This window comes from Phalacrocorax carbo, chromosome 1 (assembly GCF_963921805.1).
Source record: "Phalacrocorax carbo chromosome 1, bPhaCar2.1, whole genome shotgun sequence".
Taxonomy (NCBI): domain Eukaryota; kingdom Metazoa; phylum Chordata; class Aves; order Suliformes; family Phalacrocoracidae; genus Phalacrocorax; species Phalacrocorax carbo.
This window is the reverse complement of record NC_087513.1, coordinates 1,013,580-1,038,092: the sequence shown is the minus strand read 5'-3', so window position 1 is coordinate 1,038,092 and position 24,513 is coordinate 1,013,580. Positions and strand designations below refer to the sequence as shown.

Below are 24,513 nucleotides of genomic sequence, written 5' to 3'. Positions count from 1 at the left end.
TGTGGCCTGAGCCGACCCTGCAGGGCTTTCCGCCTGCATGACCCCAGCCCCCTGGGGCCGGCAACCAGCACCATGCGGAGGCAGCACTGACCCCGACAGCACCCCACGGCAGCTATAAAAGAGGTCAGACCCCCTCCTGGCACCAAGGGACGAGGAAATGAGCTTGCAAATGCATCTCGGAATCCCTGCCCACCTCCTCTGCGTCCCAGCATAGCACACGCAGGGTTTTATTAAGGCCCAAATCCCCGTGCCCAGAGATGCTCGTGGAAGACGCACGCCGGGGAGTGGGGCTCTAAGGTGGCACCCGCAGCCAGCCAGAACCGCGCCGGGCGCAGGGTACAAAGTGGTGGTGTTTAATTACTCGATATATAACAGCACGTTACGCAGCCATACGCCCCCTCCCCGAGAGAAAAAGAACTATAAAGTTTATCGAAGGATAAAAAGGAGGATCCTTCCTGCCCCGCAGTGGCAGGGCTGCCTCCCAGGCAAGCTCAGCCCGCACCGCCGGCTCCGGGCGAGGAGCGGGGACGCCTGGGGACATGCCACCCCAGCAGGTCCGGGCAAGCTCTCGCAGACGGCACATGCAGGTGGGGAGGACGGCCAGCACGCAGCACTGCCGGGGCGAAGGCAGGACACCGCAAAGTGGAGCTGCGTGAAGAGTCCGTGAGGTTTTCGAGTCCTACCAGATAAACACAGAGACGAGGCCACTCGGGGGAGAAAGGAACCACCCACCCCCCAAATAAAACAACGAAAACCAAACAAAACAGCAGTTGGAAGAGACGTCCCCAGCTCATCCAGTCCCTGTGCTGCTGGCCCAGCTAGCGCTTGGAGAGCTCGTGTGATAGCCAGTCCAGCCCGTCGTAGAGCCCCGTGCCCTGGGTCGCACACGTTGCCTGCACGTACCACTGCAAAACAGAGGGAGATGGAGAAAAGGGCTTCGGGCTCTGCAGGTCGCCAGCCCGGTGCTGCCCAGGAGCAGCCCCACGGGTCCCTCCCGCAGCAGACCCCGGCCACTCACGGTCCTGCTGCGCAGCGTCTGCAGCCCCAGCTTGTCGGTCAGCTCGCTCACTGCCATGGCGTTGGGCATGTCCTGCTTGTTGGCAAACACCAGCAAGACGGCATCCCGCAGCTCATCCTCCTGCAGCTGCAGGGAGAGCAGGGACGGCTGAGCCGGGCGCTGCCAGAGGGCAGCTCTCGGTGAGCCCTCGATGAGCCTCCGCAGCGCCGGCACCCCAGCAAGACCCAGCTTGGACAGACCCAAAGAGCCGGGAGGGCTCTCCAGCTCTTCCACTCACCTCCAGGCTGCCCTTCTGGCCCCACCATTGCCCAGAGGTGTCCGTGGCACCGGATGCTCTTCCAGGAGCACCCGTGACCTTCACAGAGGGGACGCCTGCGTTGGAGTGTGGGACTGCAGGGGAGGGGAGGGCATAGCGACCACCATGGGGCAGCACAAGAGCGCGGGCACGATGCTCTCCAAACAACACCAAGCAGGCAGTGGGCATCGGTCTGTCCCTCCTCTCTGCTCTCAGGCTGCGGCACGCTCCGCTCTGTGCCAGCTTCCCTCCCCAAGGATGCTCTGTCCACCCCCAGGCAGCCGTGCCAGGGAGTTAATGACCCCCCATGGCTTTTGGACGTTGTCTCTGGACGCTGCCTCTCCTCCCTGCGTGCTCTGGGGCCTCCACTAGCAAAGCCCTGACTCAGTAAAGCCTAGAACCGCATTTTCTTGGCTATTTTTCCCCCTTACAATTGCTCGTGATCCCTGCAGGTCCAGCCTCTGCCTGGCAGACAAGTTGCTGTCGGACCCCAAGCTTGTCCCTGGCTGGATGCCCCCAGTTCTGCATCGCAGGCAGAGCAGAGCCGGGTCTCACCTCACACCCACCCAAGCGCTGCTGCAGAGCCGGGTGAGCAGGAGGAGGGCTGGGGGATGCCCACTTCCCTGCCAGACCAAATCCCCCCATCACTCACCATCTTCTGCAGCTCGTCAGCAGACTCCTGCACTCGCTCTCGGTCGTTGCTGTCCACCACAAAGATGAGACCCTGCCGGAGAGACCAGGCTGCAGCAGGCAGCTTGCACGGAGAAGAGGGGGGCATCCCAGGCGGGCTGCAAGCACCTCCCAAACAAGGGGGACAGCAGCCCTGTTGCCTCCCTGGGCCCCCCCGTGCACCCCCTGCAGAGCCAGAGCACCCCAGCAAGGGTGCTGCCCCCCCCCCACCTGCTCCTTCGCCAGACCCCTCTGCCTCTGATGGGACGACGGGGCAAACGCCCACGCAAGGTCCCAGCACTCCCAGTGGGGTCACCACACTGGGGACCGGGACGCGTTCCCTGCTGCCACTCACACGCCCCGTTCACGCAGGATCAGGCCACAAGCCCTGGGGAACCCCGGGCCAGCCCCACCGCAGCTGATGAAGGTTACCCCTGCCCTGCCCACGTCCACCTCCACGTACCTGTGTGTTTTGGAAGTAGTGCCTCCAGAGGGGTCGGATTTTGTCCTGGCCACCCACATCCCAGACGGTGAAGCAAATGTTCTTGTACTCCACCGTCTCTACGTTGAACCCTGCGTGGGGGCAGGAGGGGCATGAGGAGAGGCTGTCCACGGCCTCTGGGTACAGCTGAGGAGATCCTGGCTCCCTCTTCTTTACTCCCCCCATGAAGGTTTTAACACACAGATGACATCCCCCCGAGCCATCTCTTCTCCAGGCTGAGCAGCCCCAGCTCTCCCAGCCTCTCCTCGTATGAGAGATGCTCCAGTCCCTTCATCATCATCATCATGATGGCCCTGCACTGGACTTACCCCAGTATGTCCCCATCTCTCCTGCGCCGGGGAGCCCAGCACCGGCCCCAGCACCCCGAGGTGTCTCAGCAGAGCTGAGCAGAGGGGCAGGAGCTCCTTTCCCGACCCACGCTCTGCCCAGCGCAGCCTAGGGTCTGGTGGCCCTGAGCCACAAGGGCCCATGCCCAGTGCTTGCTCGGGTTGCTCCCCACCAGGACTGCCAGGACCTTCTCCCCGGAGCTGCTCTCCAACCGGTACCAACGCCTGGGCTTGTTCCTCTCCAAGGGCACGACTTGGCATTCCCCTGGTTGAACTCTATGAGGTTCCTCTGCTCATTTCTCCAGCCTGCCCAGATCCCACTGGATGGGGCACGACCCACTGGTCTATAACCACTCCTCCTAGCTCGGGACCATCCGCAAGATTGCCAAGGGTGCTCCCCACCATCACCCAGCACTAACGAAGACGTCCAGCAGCACTGGCCAGCGTGGTGCACCACGGGTGACCAGCCTCCCCGACCCACCCGCTCAGCCCGTTCCCAATCCACCTCCATCGGCTCGTGGGAGATGCTGCGGAAGATGGTGCCGAGCGCCCCGCCGGAGGCTTCGCACCCAGGATCTGGCAGGACAGCAGCCTGCCCGGCTCGGGCACGGGCTGAGCGACCTCCTGCCCACGAAGGCACCTTTGCACTCTCCGGATCGAGCGAGATCCGCCGCCGTGGGGCAGGCCGAGGGCAGCAAACCAGGGCGGCAAATTGGGCACCGTCTGCACAGGTCGGGGTGGCTGGTCTGTGCCGACGCCCACGCCGGGGTCCACAAGGTGCATTTTGGGGTGCGAGCTGGGCTCCCCACCGCGCACCACCCGCGGCCGCGCCCCAGCACCCGATGGGCAGGGGATAGCGGGAGGGTGACAGCTGGGCAGACGGGGCACCGGGGTGTCGTGCGGCACATCTCACGGCCCCCGGCTGCGCGGGGTGCACCGGGGCTCGGCCCGGGGGGACCCACGGGAAAACGGTACCCGGGTGGGCGGCACAGGCTGCACCATGTGTCGGAGGGGCCCTGCCCGGTGCCGGCGGTCAGAGGCGGGGTGGGGGGGCCCTGCCCGGTAGCCGGTGCTCGACGGGGACCCTGCCCGGTGCCGACGCACTCACCGATGGTGGGGATGGTGGTGACGATCTCACCCAGCTTCAGCTTGTAGAGGATTGTGGTCTTACCGGCGGCGTCCAGCCCCACTGCGAGGAAGAGGCGGTGTCACCGGCTCCGGTACCGGTACGTGCCCGGGCCCCATCCCCACCCCCATCCCCCGCCCGGCCCCGCTCCGCCGCCCCCGCCCTCACCCATCAGGATCCGCATCTGCTTCTTGCCGAAGATGCGGGAGAAGATGGCGGAGACCGTGAGGCCCATGGCGGCGGCGGCGGCGGCGGCGGCGGCGGGAGGGACGGGACGGGACGGGACGGGACGGGACGGCCGCGCCGCCACCCCGCTACCTCCGCGCTCCGCCGCGCACCGGGCCCCGCCCCCGCGCACCGGGCCCCGCCCCCGCGCACCGGGCCCCGCCCACGGCCCGCCCCCACGGCCACCGCCCCGGATCCCCGTTATCAAGCCACGCCCCTCACGGACAAGCCCCGCCTACACGAGCGCAGCGCCTGTTACTGCGTTGTCAAACCACGCCCCTCAGTGGTAAGCCACGCCCCTCTGCCCGCCCTGCCCCTCCGACACACCCTCTGTCGCCTGACCACGCCTTCATCATTAATAGCCCCGCCCCTCCCCTTTGACCACACCCCTTCCCAGCTTCCCTCCGCCCTCTCTGTGCCCGCGCATGTGCGGTGCCTGTCCGGCGGTGGTGGGGGCGGTGTCGGGTGGAAGTGACGTCTGGCGGAAGTGGCTGCGCGGCGCTCTGCGCGTGCGCGGCGGCGGCTGCAGCTGCTGGCCGGAGGTAAGGCTTCCGGTACCGCCGCGGCTCCCCACGGCCACTCGTGACACACCCCGCACCCTCCAGCCCCCGCCCCGGCCCCGCCGACTCCCCTGCCCCGCCGGCCTCTCCGCAACTGCACAAAGTCCCTAGGGCCCTGCCCTGGACCCCCTCCCCGCCCCTCGGGCCCCCACGGCCACCCGTGATTCTTCCCCCCGGGTCCCCGCCACGGCCCCGCAGCCTTCCCTGCCCCGCCGGCCTCTCTGCCACTGCAGAGAGCTACAGTGTCCCCTCTGACCCACGGACCCCCGATGTCCACTAGTGTCACCCACTCCTCCCCCGGGCCCCTCCAGTCCACGCCCCGCAGCCCCTCCTGCCCCCAGAGGTCTCTCTCCCACCGTCCCGCAGCCTCTTCACCTCAACGGCTACCCCCAGCAACCCCCCCCCCCTCCGGTGTCCCCATCCCACCGTGTCCCCTCCTCCTGCGACTTCTCTGGCCCCGGATGCCCCTACCCCGGCACCCCACGGCAGCCCCCCTGCAGTGGGACACACACCCCCACCCGCCCCGTGAGCTGCCGTGGGGACCCCCGCGAGCCGGAGCCCCGCACCCGGAGCTGGCAGCGGGTGGGTGACCTTCGCAGCTGCGCTGCCGAGGGACGGGCCAAGAGGTTGTTTCTCTTGAAAAGTAGAAATGGAGCCGTTGAAGGATGTAAAACCCCCCCCGACTGATGGGAGGGGGAGCGGCTGTGGGGTCAGATATTGTTGTACGAGGCGTTAAAGTGTTTTCTCTGGCTTTGGCTGGGAAGGTTGAGCATCCGAGTTGTGGCAGGAGCACGTTTCCCCTCGCTACCTGCACACGAAGCACTGCGGCACCTGGGGCACATGGGCGCTTTGCGGGGTTCAAGGCATGGTGACGGCATTGCAGAGTCGTTAACTGTGTGGTGTCCTGGGGGGGTTGGGGTGAGGGTCCTGCTTACCTGTGTACTTCTGCCAGTGGCAGATCATAGAATCATTAAGGTTGGAAAAGACCTCTAGGATCAAGGCCAACCGACAACCCAACACCCCCAGGCCACCTAAGCCATGTCCCCAAGTGCCACGTCTGCATGTCCTTTGAACCCCACCTGGGACGGTGACTCCCCCACCTCTCTGGGCAGCCTGTGCCAGGGCCTGACCCCTCTGGCAGGGAAGGCATTTTCCCTCATCTCCAACCTAAACCTCCCCTGATGCAGCTTGAGGCCGTTCCCTCTCGTCCCATCACTGGTGACTTGGGAGCAGAGACCGACCCCCCCCTCACTCCAGCCCCTCTCAGGCAGCTGCAGAGAGCGAGAAGGGCTCCCCTCAGCCCCCCCTTCTCCAGGCTAAACCCCCCCAGCCCCCTCAGCCGCCCCCCAGCACACTTGTGCTCCAGACCCTGCCCCAGCTCCGCTGCCCTTCTCTGGACACGCTCCAGCCCCTCAAGGCCCTTCTTGTCCCAAGGGGCCCAAACCTGAGCCCAGCATTCGAGGTGGGGCCTCCCCAGGGCCCAGCACAGGGGCCCCATCCCTGCCCTGCTCCTGCTGGCCACACCAGTGCTGATACATGTGCCTTTGCTGCTCATTTAGCCTTTGTGCTGTTTTTCTCCTTTCAGATTGCCTGAATCATGGAGAAGTTTGGCATGAACTTTGGAGGTGGCCCGAGTAAAAAAGATCTTCTAGAGACTATTGAATCACAGAAGAAGCAGCTTCTTCAGTACCAGGTTCGGCTGAAGGATGTCGTCAGAGCCTACAAGAGCCTGCTTAAAGAGAAGGAAGCCTTGGAAGCCAGCTTGAAAGTACTGTCCGTGTCTCACGAGGCAGACATTGGCTTGAGCGGTGCTCAGCCTGCATCTGTGGCCAGCTCCAGCTCTTCCTTTGCCGATTCCGCTGATGACAGGAGCTCGGTTCACAGCGAAGATAGCGTGGGGACGGCTACCAGTGCAGACACTGCTGCCAGTCTGGCCAGTACCAAGGGCGAACCAGGGCCCGAGGATGACAAGCCCACGGCCGCCACTTCCTCTCTTAAATCAGAAGAGACGAGCGGTTCAGAGAGCGGCGTCAGCACGAGCAGCGGGGATGTGCCATCTGCTGCTAGCGAGGCTGATAAAAGAGTGCTCCAGCTGAAGACCCAGCTGGCCACTTTGACCAGTGCTCTGTCAACAGTCACGCAGGAGAAGTCCCGCATGGAAGCCTCCTACCAAGCAGACAAGAAGAAGATGAAGCAGGACCTGGATGACGCCATTAAGAAAGCAGAGGGTGAGACCGAGAAGCTGGAGGCAGAGCTGAAGTCTGTCCAGGAACAGCTAGCCGAGACCAAAGCCCGTCTGATCACGCAGCAGCATGACCGAGCCCAAGAACAGAGCGACCACGCCGTCATGCTGCGAGAGCTACAGAAGCTGCTGCAGAACGAGAGGGCTTTGCGCCAGGACGCGGAGCTGAAGCTGGAGGAGACCAGGGAGACGTTGGCCGGCAGGGCGTGCATGGCTGACCGCGCGGAGGGGTACGAGCTGCAGATCAAGCAGCTGAGCCAGGAGGTGGAAGACCTGAAGAGAAAGCTGCAAGCTGTTCAGGAGGAGAGCAACAAGCCGGACCCCCGGGTACAGGATCTGCAGGAGGAGATGGCCAGCCTTAAAAACCACTTCCAAGTGCAGCTGCTGCAGGAGATGAGGAAGGTAATTCCCTGCCCAGGCCCTGGAGCAGCTTGCTCTGTGCGATGTATCAGCAGCGATTGGGGCAGGGTTTGAGGCTGGAGGAGCACAAATTCCCCTTTCCGGTCCTGCGGAGTCCAAGAGATTTGAAACAAATGAGAGCATCATGGCTTTGATGGGATGATAGTCCCTGAGGAAAATAAAAGCTGTTTGTGATACAGCAAATAAATCATTAGTCAGGGGGCGGTGGCCAGTGGATCTGGGAGCAGCCTTTGAGGTGATTACGTGGTGACTGTCCTCCACGGTGTCATTTGGTTCCGAACGTGTTAACGTGCGGCCTGACAGTGCCTGGGCTTGGGAGGAGAGACCATTCCTCTGACCCTCTACGGGTGGTCTTGTCTCGTAAAGTACGTAAGTGCAATGCAAGGTACAATTCCCGGAGCTCATAGAAAGGAAATACCTTCGAACTAACCTTCTCCAGTGAAGCTCAGCGTGCGCTAGGGAAGGAAGAAGGGTAAATACAGGAGAAAGGCTCTAGCCTGTGTGCGTGCAGGGGGAGAGTGAAGAGCAGGAAGGAGGGATGTGGTGGAAAAGAGGAACCTTTGTAACTCTGTGGGTTGTGGGGCAACGTGCTCCGGGGCTGGCATCGGGGGTGAGGCACCAGTAACTGAACTTGCATCTGGAAACGCTCTGGAATGGGGATCTTCCTCATCTCCTTGCACTCTGGAGCAAGGTTTCTTCTTTCTAATCTGAAGCGTCAGGCTGATTTAATGCAATTTAATGCCTCTTTTTTGAAAGTGGTCGCTAACAGCCTCTCTCTGACAGAGGCCACGGTGACCCGACTCTGGCTGCGTTTTAGTTCACGATGGTGATTGTCAAGTGCTGTCGTTGTCCAGGGTTCTTATTAGTCAGTCACTAAGTAGCTGTAAAAACTGAATGCCAGGTGTTTGCTGTAGCTGCTCAGAAACCAATGAATTATATTAATATCAGTGCAACAAAAAGTGGCATTTAAGTAAATTGCAGTTAGATGTATGAAGGCTTTTAGAGCGCACACGTGTTTTAAAAAAACCCCGTAGCAGATTGTGACGTGAGTTTGCTGCTTCCCACCCCCCGGCACACCTACAGCCCTGCAGAGAATGCTGGTAACGGGAACTCTGCAGAGCAGGGAACAAAAGCAGAAATGCTTTTCGTTCACTTTATCCCAAAATAAACAAATATCCAAAAGGGCCAAGCCAGTGTGGTGGCTTGTACGGGACTCTGGGGAAAGGCTGCCCCTGCACTTGGAGTTCAGCAGAGCGGAATTAAGCCCCCTGTAAACCGCAGCCCTCCCGCCCAGAGCGCTGAGCTAATCTAATCTAACCCCGCCGTGTCTCTCTGCCCGCAGACCGCACAGGCAGAGGAGCAGCTCCGCCAGCACGCCCAGATGGAGGAGCGGCGAGTGGCCGACCTGGAGGGCCAAGTCTCCGAAGTGTCAGAACTACTCGGGACTTACGAAAAAGCCAAGCAGAAAGACCAAGCGGTCATTCAGAAGCTGAAGGACCGCATTGTACAGTTGGACCTGGAGAACAAAACCCTGGCCATCGCTGCCTCCAGCCGATCCCCTGTTGATATCCACGTGGAAGAAGCCAATCTTGACGTTAATGTTCTAAAGGATAAAATGGAGAAGCTGAAGAAGCTCTTGCAGGCGGCAGCTAAGAAGAGCCAGCCCGCTCTGGACATCGAGAAGCTGTGTGAGCTGGAACTGCCGAAGGGCACTGAGGCTGGGGATGGTGAGAAGGCCACTGCTTTGTACTATCAGCAGGAGCTGAAGCAGCTGAAGGAAGAGTTTGAAAGGTACAAGATGAGGGCACAAGTGGTTCTCAAGAACAAGTCGGCCAAAGACTGCAATCTGGCGAAAGAACTGGAGGAAGCTCAAGAGCAGCTGGCTGACCTGAAAGAGAAATACGTTGTGCTTCAGCTGTCCTCTGATGAAATGGAGAAGCAGCACCGGCAAGACATGGAAGCCAAGAAGCAAGAGTTGTCCCAGCTGCAGCAAATTCATAGGCAGGAGTTAGAGCGATGTCAGCTGGACTACAGGGAGCGGGCACTGAAGCTGGAGGAGGAGATGCACAAGCAGCGGGACCGAGCACTGGCGGTGCTGGCAGAAAAGGACCAAGAGCTGGAGCAGCTGAGATCTGTCATGTTGCCTTACGGGCTTCAAGGATCCAAAAACTACCTACTGTCAGGGACCGACGTTACTAGCAACGACTCATCGGGTAACGATTCTTCGGAGATTCTCCCCCAGGCTCTTCACCTCTCCGCCACCAGCGAGCCCACCTTCTTCTTGTACGCGGAGCAGCTGGCTCGCAAAGAAGTGGAGATTGTAGCGCTGAGGAAGCAGAAGCACAAGCTGGAAATGCAAGTTCACCAGCTCCAGGAGAAAATCTTGGTTGAGGAGGAGAAGCACCGGGAAGAGGTATCTGCACTTCAAAGCGAAATTGAGAAGAATTTCAGAGATAAGAGCAGGGAGGGAGCCAACCTGGAGTACCTCAAGAACATCGTCTATAGATTTTTGACACTGCCAGATTCCCTTGGCCGCCAGCAGACTCTAACTGCCATATTGACTATTCTGCATTTCAGCCCAGAAGAAAAGCAGACTATTACAAAACAGTCGACTTACAGCAGCTGGTGGCTTTCTGGGAAGAGATGAGATGGTAGCTTTTATTCCAAACTGCTTTTGCACAGTAACACGTTTCTGATGATTAACTAAGACCGCTTCACTTGTGGTGTAACCTCTTTCCAGCCGGGCGATGGAGCAGGGAGCTTTCAGCAAAGAATTGGGCTTAAACTAGTGCTCTTGGCACTAATTGGAAGTAGAATTGTGCCAACTGTTCCGGTAGGACCACAGCGCTCTCTTGCTCTCTGGTGGGAGAATTTGCTCTGAGTTGGAACTTGATTTAAAAAAAATAATAATTTGAAGATACTGATGCTTTTTTTTAAACACAATTTTTAAAAGATCCCTACCTGTCAGGCATGGGGTGAGGAGCTCGGTTAGAGTGGAACTTGCTCGTATCTTCAAACACCAGACAGGCTTGTGATTCAAAAGATGTAAAGGGGAGGGGGGAAGCACTTAACATGGTGCTAAAATAAGACAAAGAGCTGAAACCCCGCAAGAAGGATGAGTCTTAACTACCAGCATCATCCAAATGCAGAAAACCTTGAACAATTTCTCAAAAGTTTGGGGTTTTTTAACTTAGAGCCAAATTTATACCAGTGGATACAGCAGCTCCTCGTAGCACCGGGGACCATCCGATGGCACTGCGTGTTACGGCGTGCCCTCGGTGTTGACCGGGGATTCTCTCTGCAGCTACCGGTGTCCCGGGAAGGAGGAAAGATCTCCGAAGAGTTTAACAGCCTGAGCCCTTGTAACTGCAGTGGTGCAAGCAGCGATTCCCCAGCGGGGTCAAACCAGCAGGCGCTCTGTAGCAGTTCTTTAGAGCAGACACCGGAGCCTTCTGACCCTCTTTGAGGCGGGAACCATGGTGCTGCAGAAAACAGAGGAAAGGCTGGAATAGGCACGTTGACCCTTCAGCAGCCATTTTCTGAGCATGTGGGAGTTTTGGTGAGGTTTTGGATATTCTGCAGTGGTGTTTTTGGGAGCATTTTGGGAGCGAGGCATTGCCCCTGCTGGGATAGAAGCAGCAAGCAGCAGCGAGGGGCAGAAGCGAACAGCTCTGGGGGCGGCGTGTGCCCTGGGCTTGCAGTAAACACTGCGTGAGGGCGAAGATCGGGCCTGCTGCTGCGCAGACCTTGAGGGTTTTGCGTAACCCTTGCGAATTGGTGAGCACGGCAGGAAGGAAGCCAAAATATTTTGAAACACCTCAGGCTTTGAGGGACCGCCGTCAGCTCCGCGCTGGCACGCCTGCCTTGTGCGGTGGTGCTCCGGATCTGCCGGCTCCCGACGCCTTAGACCCGGAATGACTGGGCTGGAAGCCCCGGCTCGGTGGCGAGGTGGCTGTAACAGCTGTTTTGGGAATGGTTGCAAGACTTAAAACCAGACCGTGTGTTTTGAATATCAGTGGACTGTGAGAGAAGGGTCAGGGCCTCGGGGGGCTGCGGCGTGCAGCTGTGGGTGTGCTGGCGGAGCTGCCAGCTCCTGCCCCTGAGCTGGGGAGGGCAGCTGGCGGGCTCCGTGCAAGGCCAGCGCTGGCATGAGCAGACTCCTCTCTGCTCTGCTGGGGCAGGAATCTGACTTTCCTTTTGTGGTTTGAGCTCTGTGCTCGGGTGCCTTGAGGGCCGACAGGCTGAGAAGGGGGAACGTGCTGTTTCCCCCTCAAAGCCCGTGTTTTCACCGGTCGCAGGGCTAGGGCAGCCGCCGGCTTTACCCTGGTGCCTTCCCTTCGCCTTCCGTCTCCCCTCTGCCAGGCTGAGGGTTGAGACAAGGGAAGCAGCCCCCTGTCTGGAGGGACAGGCTGAGTCCCTGGGGATCTCCCCAGCCGGTCCCCTGGGTACCGGGGCCGCTAGAGGGCACCCACCAGTTGCCCAGTCCTCAGGGAGAGGGACCCTAGGGTGCAGCATCCCTCCCGCTGCAGCCAGCCCGGGCGCTGCCAGGGCCTGCTCCCCCGGGACGGGACCTGCCTCTGCGAAGTGGCGCACAGGGAGAGCAGCAGGTGGCACGCGGAGGCTCAGCGACCGCCGCCGAGGCTGGGTCCTGCCTGGTCCACATGGCCGGGGGGCAACGCTGCATCTCAGGGCAGCTCGCGCGGGGGCTTCGGCTCCCGCAGGTGGGAGAGATTCTGTGGGGTCAGCGGGGCGGGTCTCTCTGTCCCAAACGCTGTTGGCTGCTCCGGAGGTCTGGGGGAGGGCGCCGAGGCTTTCTGTAACAAAGGTCTTGCAAGGTTGGGAGGAATTGAAATGAGCACAGCAGCTATTGTGTGTCCAGTGCTGCCTGTGGGCATTAAGTCACCCGAAATGGGAAGGAGCATCTCTGTGAGGCCGGAAGAGCCGTGCTGACTGGATCTCCTGGAGAAGCGCCCGTTGGGAAGCGTTTGTGCTGGTATTTAGATGGTCACTACTCTCTGAAAACCTGGGAGGGATGTTTTGCTCCCAGAGATGCTGGGCGGTTGCCTGCAGCCCTTGCAACTGGCTACTCCCAGCTGTGCTTGTACCAAAGCTTCGAGAGCTTTCTCATCTGCGTAGGCAAAATCTCACCTCAGGTTTTTTTTCATGCACCTGCTTTGTTTTTAATTAAAGCTTGGCTGCTGAAGCACAACTTCCCAGTCCCAGAGTACAGGGAGAGTGTTTGTAAACACTGACATTAAATCTTGTTATAACAATCCCCAGGCTTCTCCCAGGTCCCAGAGCCGAGTTAAACAGGTTGATTTAGCAGCTCTCGATGCCGAGCTGCCCGGGGAGGCCTTGGCGCAGCCTGGGCAGCTCTTTGGGAGGGAGCTGCTGCGCCTCCGGGCAGCGCCGTCGGCAGCTCACACCAGCCTAACCGGGTCGATGAGCTGTCGCTGCTCCGGCCGGACGAGCCCCGCTGCTCAGCAGGGGTACGTGCTGCTCGCTCCTGAGCGCACGGTCCTTGCACGGCTGCAGCGGCTGCCGTTTTACCGGCGCGTGCCCCGGCACACGTGGCGAGGCCGGCACGGCGTGCGCTGGTTCTCTCGCAGAGGAAGTGGGCTCCGAGAGGCCGCGGGAGCGAGCGGGGGTCCCCAGCCGCTGCACCCTTCTCCGCCTCGCAGCATCTCGGCACAGGGAGCCTGCGAGTGCCTCTGCAATTCAAGTGCCTGGGATGCGCGGAGAGCTTTAGCAGCTGAGCAGGACGGAGTCTTTTCCCCTCTCAGTGCTGTGCCAGCGGTCCTTTCCCTGTCCTGTCAGTGGCCGAGTTCCCTGGAGGCCGCTCCACAAATCCCACCTCGCTGGAGGCGAGGGCAGCGCTCCGGCTAGCGCAACCCTGGTGCCAATTTCTCCTCAAAAACTCCTCAGGGGAGGCATGCCCCAGGCAGGAGCTGCGCCTGCCGGAGGTCTCGGGAGGGGATGGCAAAGCCAGCAGTTCCTCGTGCTGGCGTGGACTTCGCCTCTGCGCAGAGGCCAGGCTGAGAGCATCAGCGCTTGGTCCCGCGCAGGCTCCACGTGCTGCTCTGATGAAGGCAACTGGATAGAAATTGGAGAGTTTGTTCCAGGGAGTGTTTGGTTTTGGGCTCCTCGGCTTCTGAGCAGTTGTCAATGACGCGTGCGTTGGCTCAGCCGAGATCTGCTGAGAAGAGCCCGGTCTCTGGCCCCGGTTTGAAAAGCTCAACTCAAGTGGTGCCTCTGAAACCGCAGGCGTTGCTCAGGAGTGGGAGCCATTCCCACAACGGCTGAGGATGATGGTGCTTCCTCCTGCTTCGGCTTCGCTGCACAGGCTGAGGGGATCCCTGCCCCCCCTTTGCCTTGTGCTCTCTGGAAGAGCCTCTGCCCGGAGAATGAAGCAACCCAGAAGGGATCCCCAGCGGCGCTGGGTTTTCTGGTGGTCGTCGGATGCAGCGGGACCCACCCTGCTGTCCCAGGAGCACTGTGAGGTGGCTCTTGCCCACCCGCAGGTCTGGGGTCCTTCTGTGGTCCTGGGCAGGAAAAACTGCGAGCCAAGCTGGAGAGAGACGGGCCGGCAGGGAGGTTGCAGCCGCGGCGGGGAGGATGAGGAGGGAGCAAACGGGTCCAGCTGGGGCCACGCGAGCCGCTGCTCAGTGGCCACCAGGGCCTGAGGAGCATTTCCTCACCTGATGGAGGAAAAAGGGAGCAGCTACAAAGGAGGCAGCTGGGAGCTGTGGGGGAACACCTCCGTGCGCTGCCGAAGGGAGGTCCTCTGTGTTGCTGTCGACCTTGTGCAGCTCCCCCGGTGCAATTCCTTTCTCTGTTCCCCTGCAGCCCCTCTCCCGACTCCTTCTTCCCTCAGACCTTCCCCCACATCCCTCCCTCTTTCTTCATCCAGCCAATACCATTCAAAATAAAACAAAAAAAAAAACCTCTTTGAAGGGTAAGTCTGCTGTTTGGTGCCCTGCGGTTTCAGAGCTGAGCCGCGCGTGGGCTGGCTGCCGGCGTGTGCTCACGCAGCTTTGCCCTCGGCTTCCCTCGGCACGCCGCCGCAACCGGCTGCCCCGGGGGCCTGACCCCCTTCTCTCGGGGTCCTGCTGCGCCCTCAAAGCACGGTGCAAGCAGCAGCGTGTTACATTTGCTGCTGGGCTGTAAGAAATGCCTTTCCCTCTCCCTCTGAGGGGGTTTGATGAGCTGCCCCGGGGTGGAAGGAGGTGGCGGGGCTGTGGCGCTGGGGGCAGCGAGCTCAGCCCTGCTGCGAGCTCGGCCCCACTCCCTGCACACCCCAGCTCACCTCGGCGCCACGCGAGCGCCCTTTCCCCACGCTGGGAACGTTTTTACCAGTATTTCATGTGTCTGCACAGCTGTGTGCCAGCTCCTGCTGATGGCATCCCTCTGGATAAAGGCGCAGCAAGTTCCTTCGTACCACATCTGAGCCCCTTGTGTTGTCGGGGGCCACCACGGCTGCGGTTGCCCTCCCCGGCGTGGCGGTGGCCTGCGGGGCAGCTGGCCCAGCCGGCACCTTTCCCCCTTCCAGCAGCCTTTCTGCTGCTCTCGGCAGCACCTCCTGTGTGCATGTGGGCTTTCCCTCGCAGAGCTGCCTGCCGCAAGCAACCAGCGGGGCTGCGTCACGGCCGCATCCTGCGGAGGCACCTGCGCCGAGCCCTCCTGTCGCCCGCTCCCTGCTCGTGCCTGACCTGGTGTTGGCGGAGCCCTTTTCTGTGCCTCAGTTTATCCTTTTAGCAAGGAGAAGCCTGCCCGCGCCTGTAGCAGCAGATGAGGGGATGCCTGTCCCTGGCTCCACGTGCTGGTTGGCAGCAGACGAGGCAGCCGCGAGGCGCAGGGGACGGAGAAGGGCCAGGCTCACGCCTGCACCCCGGCACCCACCGGGAGCCGAGCCTCTTGCGTTCACACCCCGCAGAGCGCGGGAGGGAGGTGCGAAGGAGGCTGCCGCGTGTCTGCCTGGGCTCCGTGAGCACGAGGGGCTGATCCCTGCTCGCAGGGCTTGCAGGCAGCAGCCCGCGCGTCGGTGGGGAAGCTCCTGCCGCCCCAGCCAGGCAGGTTCCTCCGGCTGCGCCGTGCAGGCAGAGCCGCCGCCGTGGCCTCGCAGACGGGGTGCGGAGGGAACCCAGCCGGCAGCGGCTGCGGGAGCTGCTCCGGTGCAGCCGGCCGGGCTCCAGGCTGTGCCTGGTGGCAGAGGGGAGGCGGGAAGGTGCCCGGCTCCGAGCTGCCCGGCCATGGCGAACGACGAGGAGCACCCGTCGGCTCTCTCAGATAACCAGGTAAAGGGGTTTGCGTGCGGGAAACCCTCTGCGGAGACCAGGGAGAGCTGCTGCAAAATGCTGCAGACCCTGTTCAGGCCTCCCCTGCGAGCTCTGGCCAAGGGGGCTTCACTCACGCCAGAGATGGGGGGCAGCACTCTGGGGGTGCCGCAAAAGGCAGCCACAGCTGCCAGCAAAGGGGTTCCAGCTGCCCGGCCCGGGGCTTTGCAGGCTTGTGCTTGCTGGTGCCTGAGCGACGCTTCCCGGGGCGGCTGCTCCTGCTCGCCTGCCTCTGCGTGACTCACCGGGCCCTGGGAGCCGTCCGGCGCCGGCATTCTCACCAGTCCCTCCACGGCAGCCCCACGCTGGGCTCTCGGGGAGCTGATCTCAGCAGCACGGCCCGGAGCGGGACGCAGCTTCTTGGCGCTCCCCAGCCCTGGGCGAGGGAAACCCAGGTGCTGCGGTGAGGCGAGCTCAGGAGGATGCAGCAGGGAAACCTGCTCACGCAGCCGCCGCCGCCGGGCCTGCCCCATGCAGCAGCACCGTGGGGCTGGCAGGGAACAAGCCACTGGCCCCTCCGGTTGCCCACCACCAGTGAAGGGCTCCGGCCCCTGGGCACAGCCTCTCGGGGAAGACACCTTTTTTGCCTCGGCTCTGCCCGTGCCACAGTGACACATGGCACCAGCCGCCCGCTGCTGCTTTGGTGGGAGTGAGTTGGCCATGCCTGGGGCTCCACGTCCTCCCACGCCGTGGGGCAGCCGAGGCTCCCGCTGTGGCCCCGCCGCAGGACGCCGGAGCCCACACTTCTCTCCGTCTCTCTCCCTCAGGTCTTCGTGCTGACGTGCATCTACCTGCCGGCCTCGCTGCTGAGGTGGGTCGTGCCCCCCGGCCCTGTGGCCACGGCTGAGCCCTGCAGTGCTGGGGGGCAGCAGCAGCCGTAGCCCTGCCTGCACGTGGCCTCTTGTCGCACTTGCAGCTGCTTGGACCCCAACGCTGGGACGTGGGGCTCTGGCGTCGCACCAGCCCGGGTCTCTGCCCCACCCCATTGCCTCTGTAGGGAGGGGACCCCCCTTGCCCACCCACCCCCTCCCCCTGCCAGCCCCTGCCTGTCTCAGGGGAGGCTGAGCACAGGATCCCCGCCGGGATGGGTTCAGTGGGAAGCTGCTGTGCTGAGGCACCAACTGCTCTGCCGGGACGTTAACTGGCAGCCTGGTCTCTTCCAGCCTCCTGGGCAGTGGATCAGTCCTCGCTGTCACCTCCCGGCGGAGGCGATGCTGCCACATCCAGGTGAGCACAGCCAGCTCCCAGGGGGCAGGGACAGGTCTGGGCCCCAGCTAAGCTGGAGGCAGAGCCGCCGCAGCAGGGCTTAATGCGCAGTGGGACTCGGGGAGGGGGCAGGAGATGCAGGACACTCGCACCAGCCTCCCCTGAGAGCAGCCGGTCCCAGCTCTGCTCTCGGACGGTCTGGGGAGGGCCACGGCAGCTCTGCAGAGCTGGGGGGGGGCTGCTGCTGCCGGGGTGATGCTGCCAGTCAGAGCTAACGCTGTGTCCCGTCCCCCAGCTTCGCCCCCTTTTCCTCCTCGCCCTGGCAGATTTCCTGGCCGCTGCTGTGGTGCTGAGCACAGCCACCATCCAGCTGCTGCCAGCCCCGCTCTTCATCCCAGCGTACGCTGCCTGCCCTTACGGACTGATGCTGGCCACGGTAAGAGAGTCAGCTCGCACCATGGCTCACATGAGAGCTGAGACCCTCCTGTGGGCTGGAGTGTCCCTGGGGAAGCCCCTGGGTGAGGAACAATTTTTCCTGCCAAGAAATGGCTCCTGTTCCCCATCACTGCCCTGAGCCACCACGGCTGGTTCCTTGGGGAAACATGCCCAGTGTTTCTCCCCAGCCCCGGTGAGGCAAGTGCCGCATCCCCCCAGCAGCATCCACTCACCCCGCCGTGCCCTGCTGCCAGCTCTGGGAGGGTGAACCCAAATGCAGCCGCTCACGTGTGCCAGAGCAAAGCAGAGCACGGCTCTCACCGGTGCGGATCTGCTCTCGCCGTCGTACCCAAACTCACCCGGCACCTGCGGCTCCACCGGCTCCTCCCCGCCCTGCCTGGTGCACAAACCCCGCAGCGGGCAGTGCCGCCTCCCTCCTGCCCCAGGCTCATCCTGCGGGTCACAGGGCCTTTGCCTCAGCCACGCACAGGGACAGGGACCAGGAGGGGCTCAGCGTCGCGGGGCCAGCTCTGCGCCAGCCTGGTTGCACAGCACACAGGGCAGCCATCACCGCGGTCGCAGGTCTGCTGAGCAGACGCAGGGGCAGAGCCCTGTCTGTGCCACCTCGAGCCCAGCACGGACAGATGGACCCGGGTGGTCGGTGCCGCCTGCCCTGCTAAAGCCACCGGACAGAGGCCGCCTGGTCCCCCTCCCCGGGGTGGGCGCAGGGAGAGCACGAGGCCGTTTGCTGTGTGTCTCAGAGCCGTTCCCTTGCTGCGTGGCTGCTGCGGGCACAGCAGGATGTCAGGGTGCAGAGCACGAGGAGGGAGGGGAGAAGGTGCCTTTGGGGCACTGGGCACAGCAGGATCCTGCTCTCCTCTCCTCTCCCAGACCTTCTACGCGGTCTCGTTCCTGATGGTTGTGGTCTATGCGTATGAAGCTTACCGCACTGTCCACGGCTGGAGAGCCTGGCACGTGGCAGCTCTGCAGGTGGGTGACCCCCAGATGTGGTGATGCCGAGCATCGCCCTTCCCACGCACAGCCATGCCAGCCCTGTGAGGACCCGGGGAACAGCGGCCGACCCCTTTCCCTGGGCCTTGGTGCCTTCCCCTGCACCCCGTGTCCTGGCGGAGCAGGGCTGGAGCCTCGAGCGGCTGTGAGACCTGCAGCCCCGGGTCACCGGCGGTTTGCTCCCTGCAGGAGAGGAGCGGGTGCCTGGAGAGCGCGTGGCAGGGGCTGCCCTACATCCTGGCCTGGTAGGTGCCAGCCACCGGCCCCGGCCCCCCTCCACCCTGAGCAGGGCTGCGGCACAGCGGCAGCTCTCCAGGGTGGGATGGATGCGCTCACCTCCGCCTCTCCCTGCAAGGCTGGTGCCGGTGCTCACGCTCCTGGGACAGCTGATCGCCCGTGGCACGTCCCTCACCGACATTGCGCCGAGGCCCATCGAGCCCGTCGTGCCGTGGAAAGGAAACGGCTCCCACGAGACCTACAGCCTTTACTGCTCCAGGTACGCCGCCGTCCTGCCACCCCGACCCCGGGAGGGGAGCCGGCCGTGGGCAATCCCCTCCCTTCCCAACGGGCTTGGGCACGCCGCAGCCCTGCAAGGGTCACCTCTGTGTGGTGGAGGCTTTGGCGTGGGGGAAGAAATCAAAAAATGCCCCAGGGACGATGCTGGGCCATTAGGGGACCGCCACCAGCACCCTCTGTCCTTTCAGCTGCCTGCTCCTCATCCACCGTGCCCAGGACATCTGCTACAAGGTGAGCGCTGCCGGTGCCTGTCCGTCCCACTGCTCCCTTTCCCCATCTAGCAGACGCCGCTGCCCGGCGCTGCCAAGGGCGGGTGGGCTTGGAAGGACACTGGGAAGGCAGCGGGTCCGCGGTGCGTGGGCAGATGCCGCCAGGGGCACGGGGCAGGGGTGTCCCTGCTCGAGCAAAGCCAGAGGGGCAGCTCCCAGCTCTGGCAGTGCCCCGGCGCTGCTGCTCCCACACCCCGGGGCTTGTGGCACAGCTTGGCCCTGCGGAAGGATCCGCTCGGGGCAGGGCTGGCCCGTGGCCCCGCTGATTTCCCCTCGCCTCTCAGTATGTAGGTAGGAAGGACGTGGGCCTGGAGGGGAAAATCATCTTCTTCGTCTACCTGCTGCTGGTGCTCAGCTGCTGCACGGTAAGCCGGCGGCACGGCACGGCGCGGCACGGCCAGCGGGTCCAGCCGCAGCAGCCAGCGCGCCCCGGCTGACGCTGCTCCCCGCCGCTCAGCTCCTCTACCGCAGGGTGAAGCTCTGGTGCCAGAGGAATGCCGCGGCGCCCTTGCTGACCCTGGAGAAGGACGGCTTTGCCGGCAGGAGCATCCGCAGCGTCAGCAAAGTCTCTCACTACTTCCAGCTGGTTTTCCTGCTCTGCTGGGCACCAGGCAAGTCAGCGTGGGGATGCCCCGCAGCCCAGGCAGGCAGGAGCTGCCACAACTCCTGCTCCAGCCCCTTCGTCCCCGGGCTGAGGCAGCACCCAGGTCCAAGACAAGAGGCTTAGACTGAATAACTGCAAAGCCTCCGGGTGTCTGCAGGACCCCGTGGCTGGGCAGACCCAGAACGAGAGGAGAGCCAGCCCCGATCACCGCCACCGAGTCCGACCAGCGGCTGGCTTAGCCCACCCTGCTCATAGAATGAGTTTTTTTTCCCAGCGGTATATCCTGAGCTGGAGGGTGGATCGTGTTCAGTGGACCCGCTTTTTAGCAATAGTTCATGCCCTTGGGGGCCCATTTGGGCTTTCAGCCTTACAGAAACCTGTGGCATTCTCATGCTCCCCGAGGGAGTGCGTTGGGAAGGGCTTGATGATCCTAGAGGTCTTTTCCAACCTTAGTGATTCTATGACCTCGTCGTACACACACGTGCTTGTCCTTCGTGGCCCCTGTGCCATGGGAGCTAGGCTGTGACAGGGCAAGGGCATTTGCCGCTTGGAGAGGGAAACTGCAAATGAAGCATTATCAGAGAGAGGGAGACCAAGGGCTGCCCTTTTGTCTTCCATCTGCAGCCTTCCTCCTCACCCTCCTCTCCTTCACCAGCATCAAACCTGCCTCGGTTTTCATCCTCTATGTTGCTACAGTAAGTAAAAACCTGTTTCCCGGGCTCCGGAGCTGGGACGTTTGTCCCCACCAGATGTGTGAGCAGTGATGGGGGGGGCCCCTCTGCAACGGGGGTGCTGGGAGAGCTGTGCTGCCGCCGTGCTGGGCGAGGGGACTGGGAGCACACCGCTCCCCGCAAACCAGCGTGATGCCTCCCTGGGCAGGGTGAGCTCTGCGGGTGCTGCCACCGCGCCGCTGACACCCGGCCAGGTGCCACCCGGGACGGACACGGGGCAAAGGCCCCTCCTGGTCCCAGCCCGGCTCTGCCGGGGCTCTTTCCCCCCGGTTTGGTGGTTGGTGTTTCGCTCCTCGGCTCTGCCCAGGTGCCTCCCTAGTTTTAGCTGACCGTGCCAAGAGGACGGGCAGCGCCTGTGCCCCGGCGTCGCCCTGCCTGCGCGCACACGCGGGCTGATCCCACGCGGCTCCTCTCTGGCACGGACGGGGTTTGCCGCGCTCCTGCAGCGCAGGGCGGCCCAGGGGCAGGTAAAGGCAGCCCTCGCCGCTGCCCTCTCTCTCGCAGGCCCTCACCGTCTCCCTCCAGGGCTTCCTGCACAGTTTGGTCTACGGCTGGCTGAGGCAAAACTTCCGTCAGGAGGCGGTGGGCAAGAGACCTTCCCTGCAGCACCCCCGGGGCCTCAAGGCTTTCTACGACGAGTCCCTGGGGGCCGTTCCCTAGGCTGCCACCTCGTCCTGGTGCCTCGGGGCTGCCAAAGCCTCAGCAGGATCTGCGCATCCCCGGCAGTTCCCCGCAGCCCGTCCGTAGCCAGGCAGGATCCCTCTGGACTTGGCCCTTCGTGCCCGGAAAGGTTCGAGCAAGGCGCAGGCAGCGCTGGGCAGGTTTCCGACGCGGCGGGGGGCTGCAGTGGCTCTGCCCCGGTGGGAAGCCCACCAGAAGCCCCTCGCTGCTGGAGGCAGCCTGACTTCCCGCCGCCTGCACCATGCAGGCAGCACAACCACAGGCGGATGCTGCACAGGAGATGGACCATGGGAGGCGGGACAGGAGCTCTCTGGAAGAAGGATGCCCCTGTTCTGCAGCACGAACGGCTCGGCTGTTGGCAGCAGCAGGGCCCTGCAGGCTCCTGAGCATCGGCGTGCTGTGGGAGGGGGCTGGTGCCACGCACACCGTTTGGCAACCCCTAGAGCTTCCAGCAACTCAACATCGACAGCGACTACCCCGGGGAAGGTGGCAGCTCTATTTTTTCGGTCTTGTTTCAGTGTTATGCTTTCTGCCAGAGAGCAATCCAAATCCCTCCGCAGGGCTCGGGAGAAGGTGCTTACAAATAAAGGTGCTATGGCTGAGGTGCTCCTGGGCTTTGCTGCTGTCAGATAAGTAACAGAAACAGGCGGGGAGCCAGGCGGCTCGTGCCTCCTTCCTGCTCTGGGGGAAGGTTCCCGGCCAAGGCCGTGCCAGCGGAGATGTAGGAGCCGTGGCTGGGGGTGATTCCGCCTCCCGCCAGGCCCCAGCTTCACCATCAAGTTAAAGTCAGCCCAAACACTCGCTCGTACCCCCTCGACTTGAGGGCTGGGAGTGCTCAAGCACCGTCACCTGTGTGCAGACCAACCCTCGGCGGGGGGTGGTGGGGCCGTGCTCGCCCCCATCGCGCCATCAGCTAGCACAAACGGGCACATAAAGAGCATTTGGAGACCTCTGGCTCAGGGAAAACAGCTCAGGGCACGAGCCAGGAGCGCCATCGAAAGCTGCGGCGGCTGGGGATGGAGACGGTGCTGAGACGGGCTCAAGTACCAACGAGCAGAGGGGTGCGACAGCCCACGAGGGCTGTGGTGGGAGGACCACGGCAGGGCTACCGCACGGGGAGGTGGGAGCACGACCAAGCAGGTGCTGGCTTGGCAGGATCCCGTCTGCCATCCAGTGCTTTTTGGAGATCTCTGGGACTCCAGCACCACCAGAAATGGAGGTGAGGCGGGGAGTGAGGACTCAGAGTCATTTAAAAGTTGGTAATTACCAGCAGCGCAATGCAGACGTTGCTGGGGGAGGACAGGGACAAGGTCCCAGGCTCTTGATACAGGCACGTGAACCAGGACTAAGGAACAGGGCAGAGCAGAAAAGCCTGTTAGAAGATGAGGAGGGTAGAGAGAAAAGGGACGGTGCATATTAGCCTATGTAGGAAAGTGAAAAGGATTATAATGGGTGTGACTTGCAGGAAATAGGGTCTGACCTCCTTGGGAGGAATGCAAAGCTAAACATACACAGTCAAGGGCAATAATACCTGAAGGAGGATGTTTGGGCTGTTGAGGAACAGCTACAAGGTGATGGGAAGATGAGCCAGCGACTGCTGAGCACTGCACAAGATAAGGGTGCGCCTCCGAGCACACCCTCTGGCCCCCCGGGGCCGTACGGTGTGTATTGGTCCAGAAGAACCATAGAATGAGAAAGGACCTCTAAGGTCATCAAGTCCAACCATCAAAGACGACGCAGCAAGGACGGCAAATGATTTGTTTGGTGTCAGGGCGGGACAGCGCAGCCGTGTAGGACGGGAAGGATGAATCGCTGCCAGGCAGTGCAGCCCGCCGTTTGCTTTGGCGTAACACCAGTCATAAGGCCGTGAGGCTGCGAGCACCCAGGGCCGCCTCCCGTGGGTACCACGTGAGCGCCAGAAGTGTCTGTGGTATGAACCTCTCCCACAGGGTGGCTGGGAGAGAAAATAATTAGGCTGAAGCTTGCTAGGAAAAATAGGAACAAAGCCAGGGCTACAGGGGGTGGCAAAGGCTCTGCAAGTAGAAATGGGAGCAAACGGGTGGGGGGAGCGGAGAGGCGGAGGTGCACAGCGATGGGGAGGACACGTTGGGTCACCCTCAGATCCCACTCCAGGAGATTCCCAGAGGAAAGGAAGGGCTGGAAAAGAGTAAGGAGGTTGGGGGAGCGGAGAGACAAAGCACAAGACTATGAAGACAAGGGTGACCCTGCCCATCTCTTCGGTAGTGCCAGTTTCTGTGGCAATACTGTTGGACAAGCACGGGGCAGGCCCACAGCCAGCGCCGCAGGCTGGGCACCGTCAGGGCACACAGCGGCACGGCCACGACTCCAACCCAGTGAAAGGGAAGGAGGCAAACGAGCACCTCCAGAGGGAGGTAGAAGGAAGAAGCAGAGTCATCAAGGTTGGACAAAATGTCTAAGATCATCAAGTCCAACCGCCAACCCAACACCCCCAGGCTTCATAACCACGTCCCCAGGTGCCACGTCTACATGGTGTTTGAACCCCCCCAGGGATGGTGACTCCCCCACCTCTCTGGGCAGCCTGTTCCAATGCTTCACCACTGCTGCGCTGAGGAAATATTTCCTAATCTCCAACCTAAACTTCCCCTGACGCAGCTTGAGGCCGTTCCCTCTCGTCCCATCACTGGTGACTTGGGAGCAGAGACCAACCCCCCCCTCACTCCAGCCCCTCTCAGGCAGCTGCAGAGAGCGAGAAGGGCTCCCCTCAGCCCCCCCTTCTCCAGGCTAAACCCCCCAGCCCCCTCAGCCGCCCCCCAGCACACTTGTGCTCCAGACCCTGCCCCAGCCCCGCTGCCCTTCTCTGGACACGCTCCAGCCCCTCCAGGCCCTTCTTGTCCCGAGGGGCCCAAAACTGAACGCAGAGCAGCAGGCCAGGATGACAAAAAGCCATCAGTCAATAATCAAGTAGGAAGAGGTGAAGCGCAGGATCCAGGAGTACCAGTGTCTCTGGAGTACCAAAACCAGCCAAGGACAAACCTCTCCTGGAAGGAGCGGTGACAGAGCTGGGGGCAGAGAAAGCAGTGTACACAAGAGGAGCAACCAGCCAAAAGGGCTCAACCCGGTACAAAGAAGGGGGAAAGACAGCAGCCTGAAGCGAACCTGAGCTCCGAGATCCGCGGCAAGGGGATCTGTCTGCCCGAGCGGCTGGGGCGGGCGGCTGGTCCCAGGGCTCCCGCTCGCAGGACCCTCCAGCCCACGCAGCGTTGGCTTTGCAGGCGTATCGGACGTGCCGTGGGTAGGGCAGAGGGATGCACGGAGGCAGGCGGGCGCGAGTTGCCCTTTGCAGGGCTGAACCCTACAGAGAG

The 24,513-nt window shown here is 62.4% G+C and overlaps 2 protein-coding genes across 2 annotated transcripts; one reads left to right on the top strand and one right to left on the bottom strand.

The window, feature by feature from the left end:
• Positions 1-332: 332 nt before the first annotated feature.
• ARF5 (ADP ribosylation factor 5) lies at positions 333-4,305 on the bottom strand. The gene is made up of 6 exons (XM_064441494.1): positions 4,105-4,305; positions 3,919-3,999; positions 2,446-2,555; positions 1,966-2,037; positions 1,019-1,144; positions 333-905 (listed from the first exon to the last, which is right to left on the bottom strand). The coding sequence occupies exons 1-6, from the start codon at positions 4,169-4,171 to the stop codon at positions 819-821; spliced, it is 543 nt and encodes a 180-aa protein (XP_064297564.1). The 5' UTR covers positions 4,172-4,305; the 3' UTR covers positions 333-818.
• A 312-nt stretch (positions 4,306-4,617) lies between these two features.
• GCC1 (GRIP and coiled-coil domain containing 1) lies at positions 4,618-12,657 on the top strand. The gene is made up of 3 exons (XM_064441482.1): positions 4,618-4,703; positions 6,307-7,365; positions 8,726-12,657. Exons 2-3 carry the CDS (start codon positions 6,319-6,321, stop codon positions 10,028-10,030), a joined length of 2,352 nt encoding a protein of 783 aa, XP_064297552.1. The 5' UTR covers positions 4,618-4,703; positions 6,307-6,318; the 3' UTR covers positions 10,031-12,657.
• Positions 12,658-24,513: the final 11,856 nt, after the last annotated feature.

Coding starts and splice junctions, on each gene's coding strand:
- ARF5 (XM_064441494.1), bottom strand. CDS start 4,171: ATGGGCCTCACGGTCTCCGCCATCTTCTCCCGCATCTTCGGCAAGAAG. Junction 4,000..4,104: donor GCAGATGCGGATCCTGATGG/GTGAGGGCGGGG, acceptor TCTTCCTCGCAG/TGGGGCTGGACGCCGCCGGT. Junction 906..1,018: donor AGACGCTGCGCAGCAGGACC/GTGAGTGGCCGG, acceptor TCTGTTTTGCAG/TGGTACGTGCAGGCAACGTG.
- GCC1 (XM_064441482.1), top strand. CDS start 6,319: ATGGAGAAGTTTGGCATGAACTTTGGAGGTGGCCCGAGTAAAAAAGAT. Junction 7,366..8,725: donor TGCTGCAGGAGATGAGGAAG/GTAATTCCCTGC, acceptor CTCTGCCCGCAG/ACCGCACAGGCAGAGGAGCA.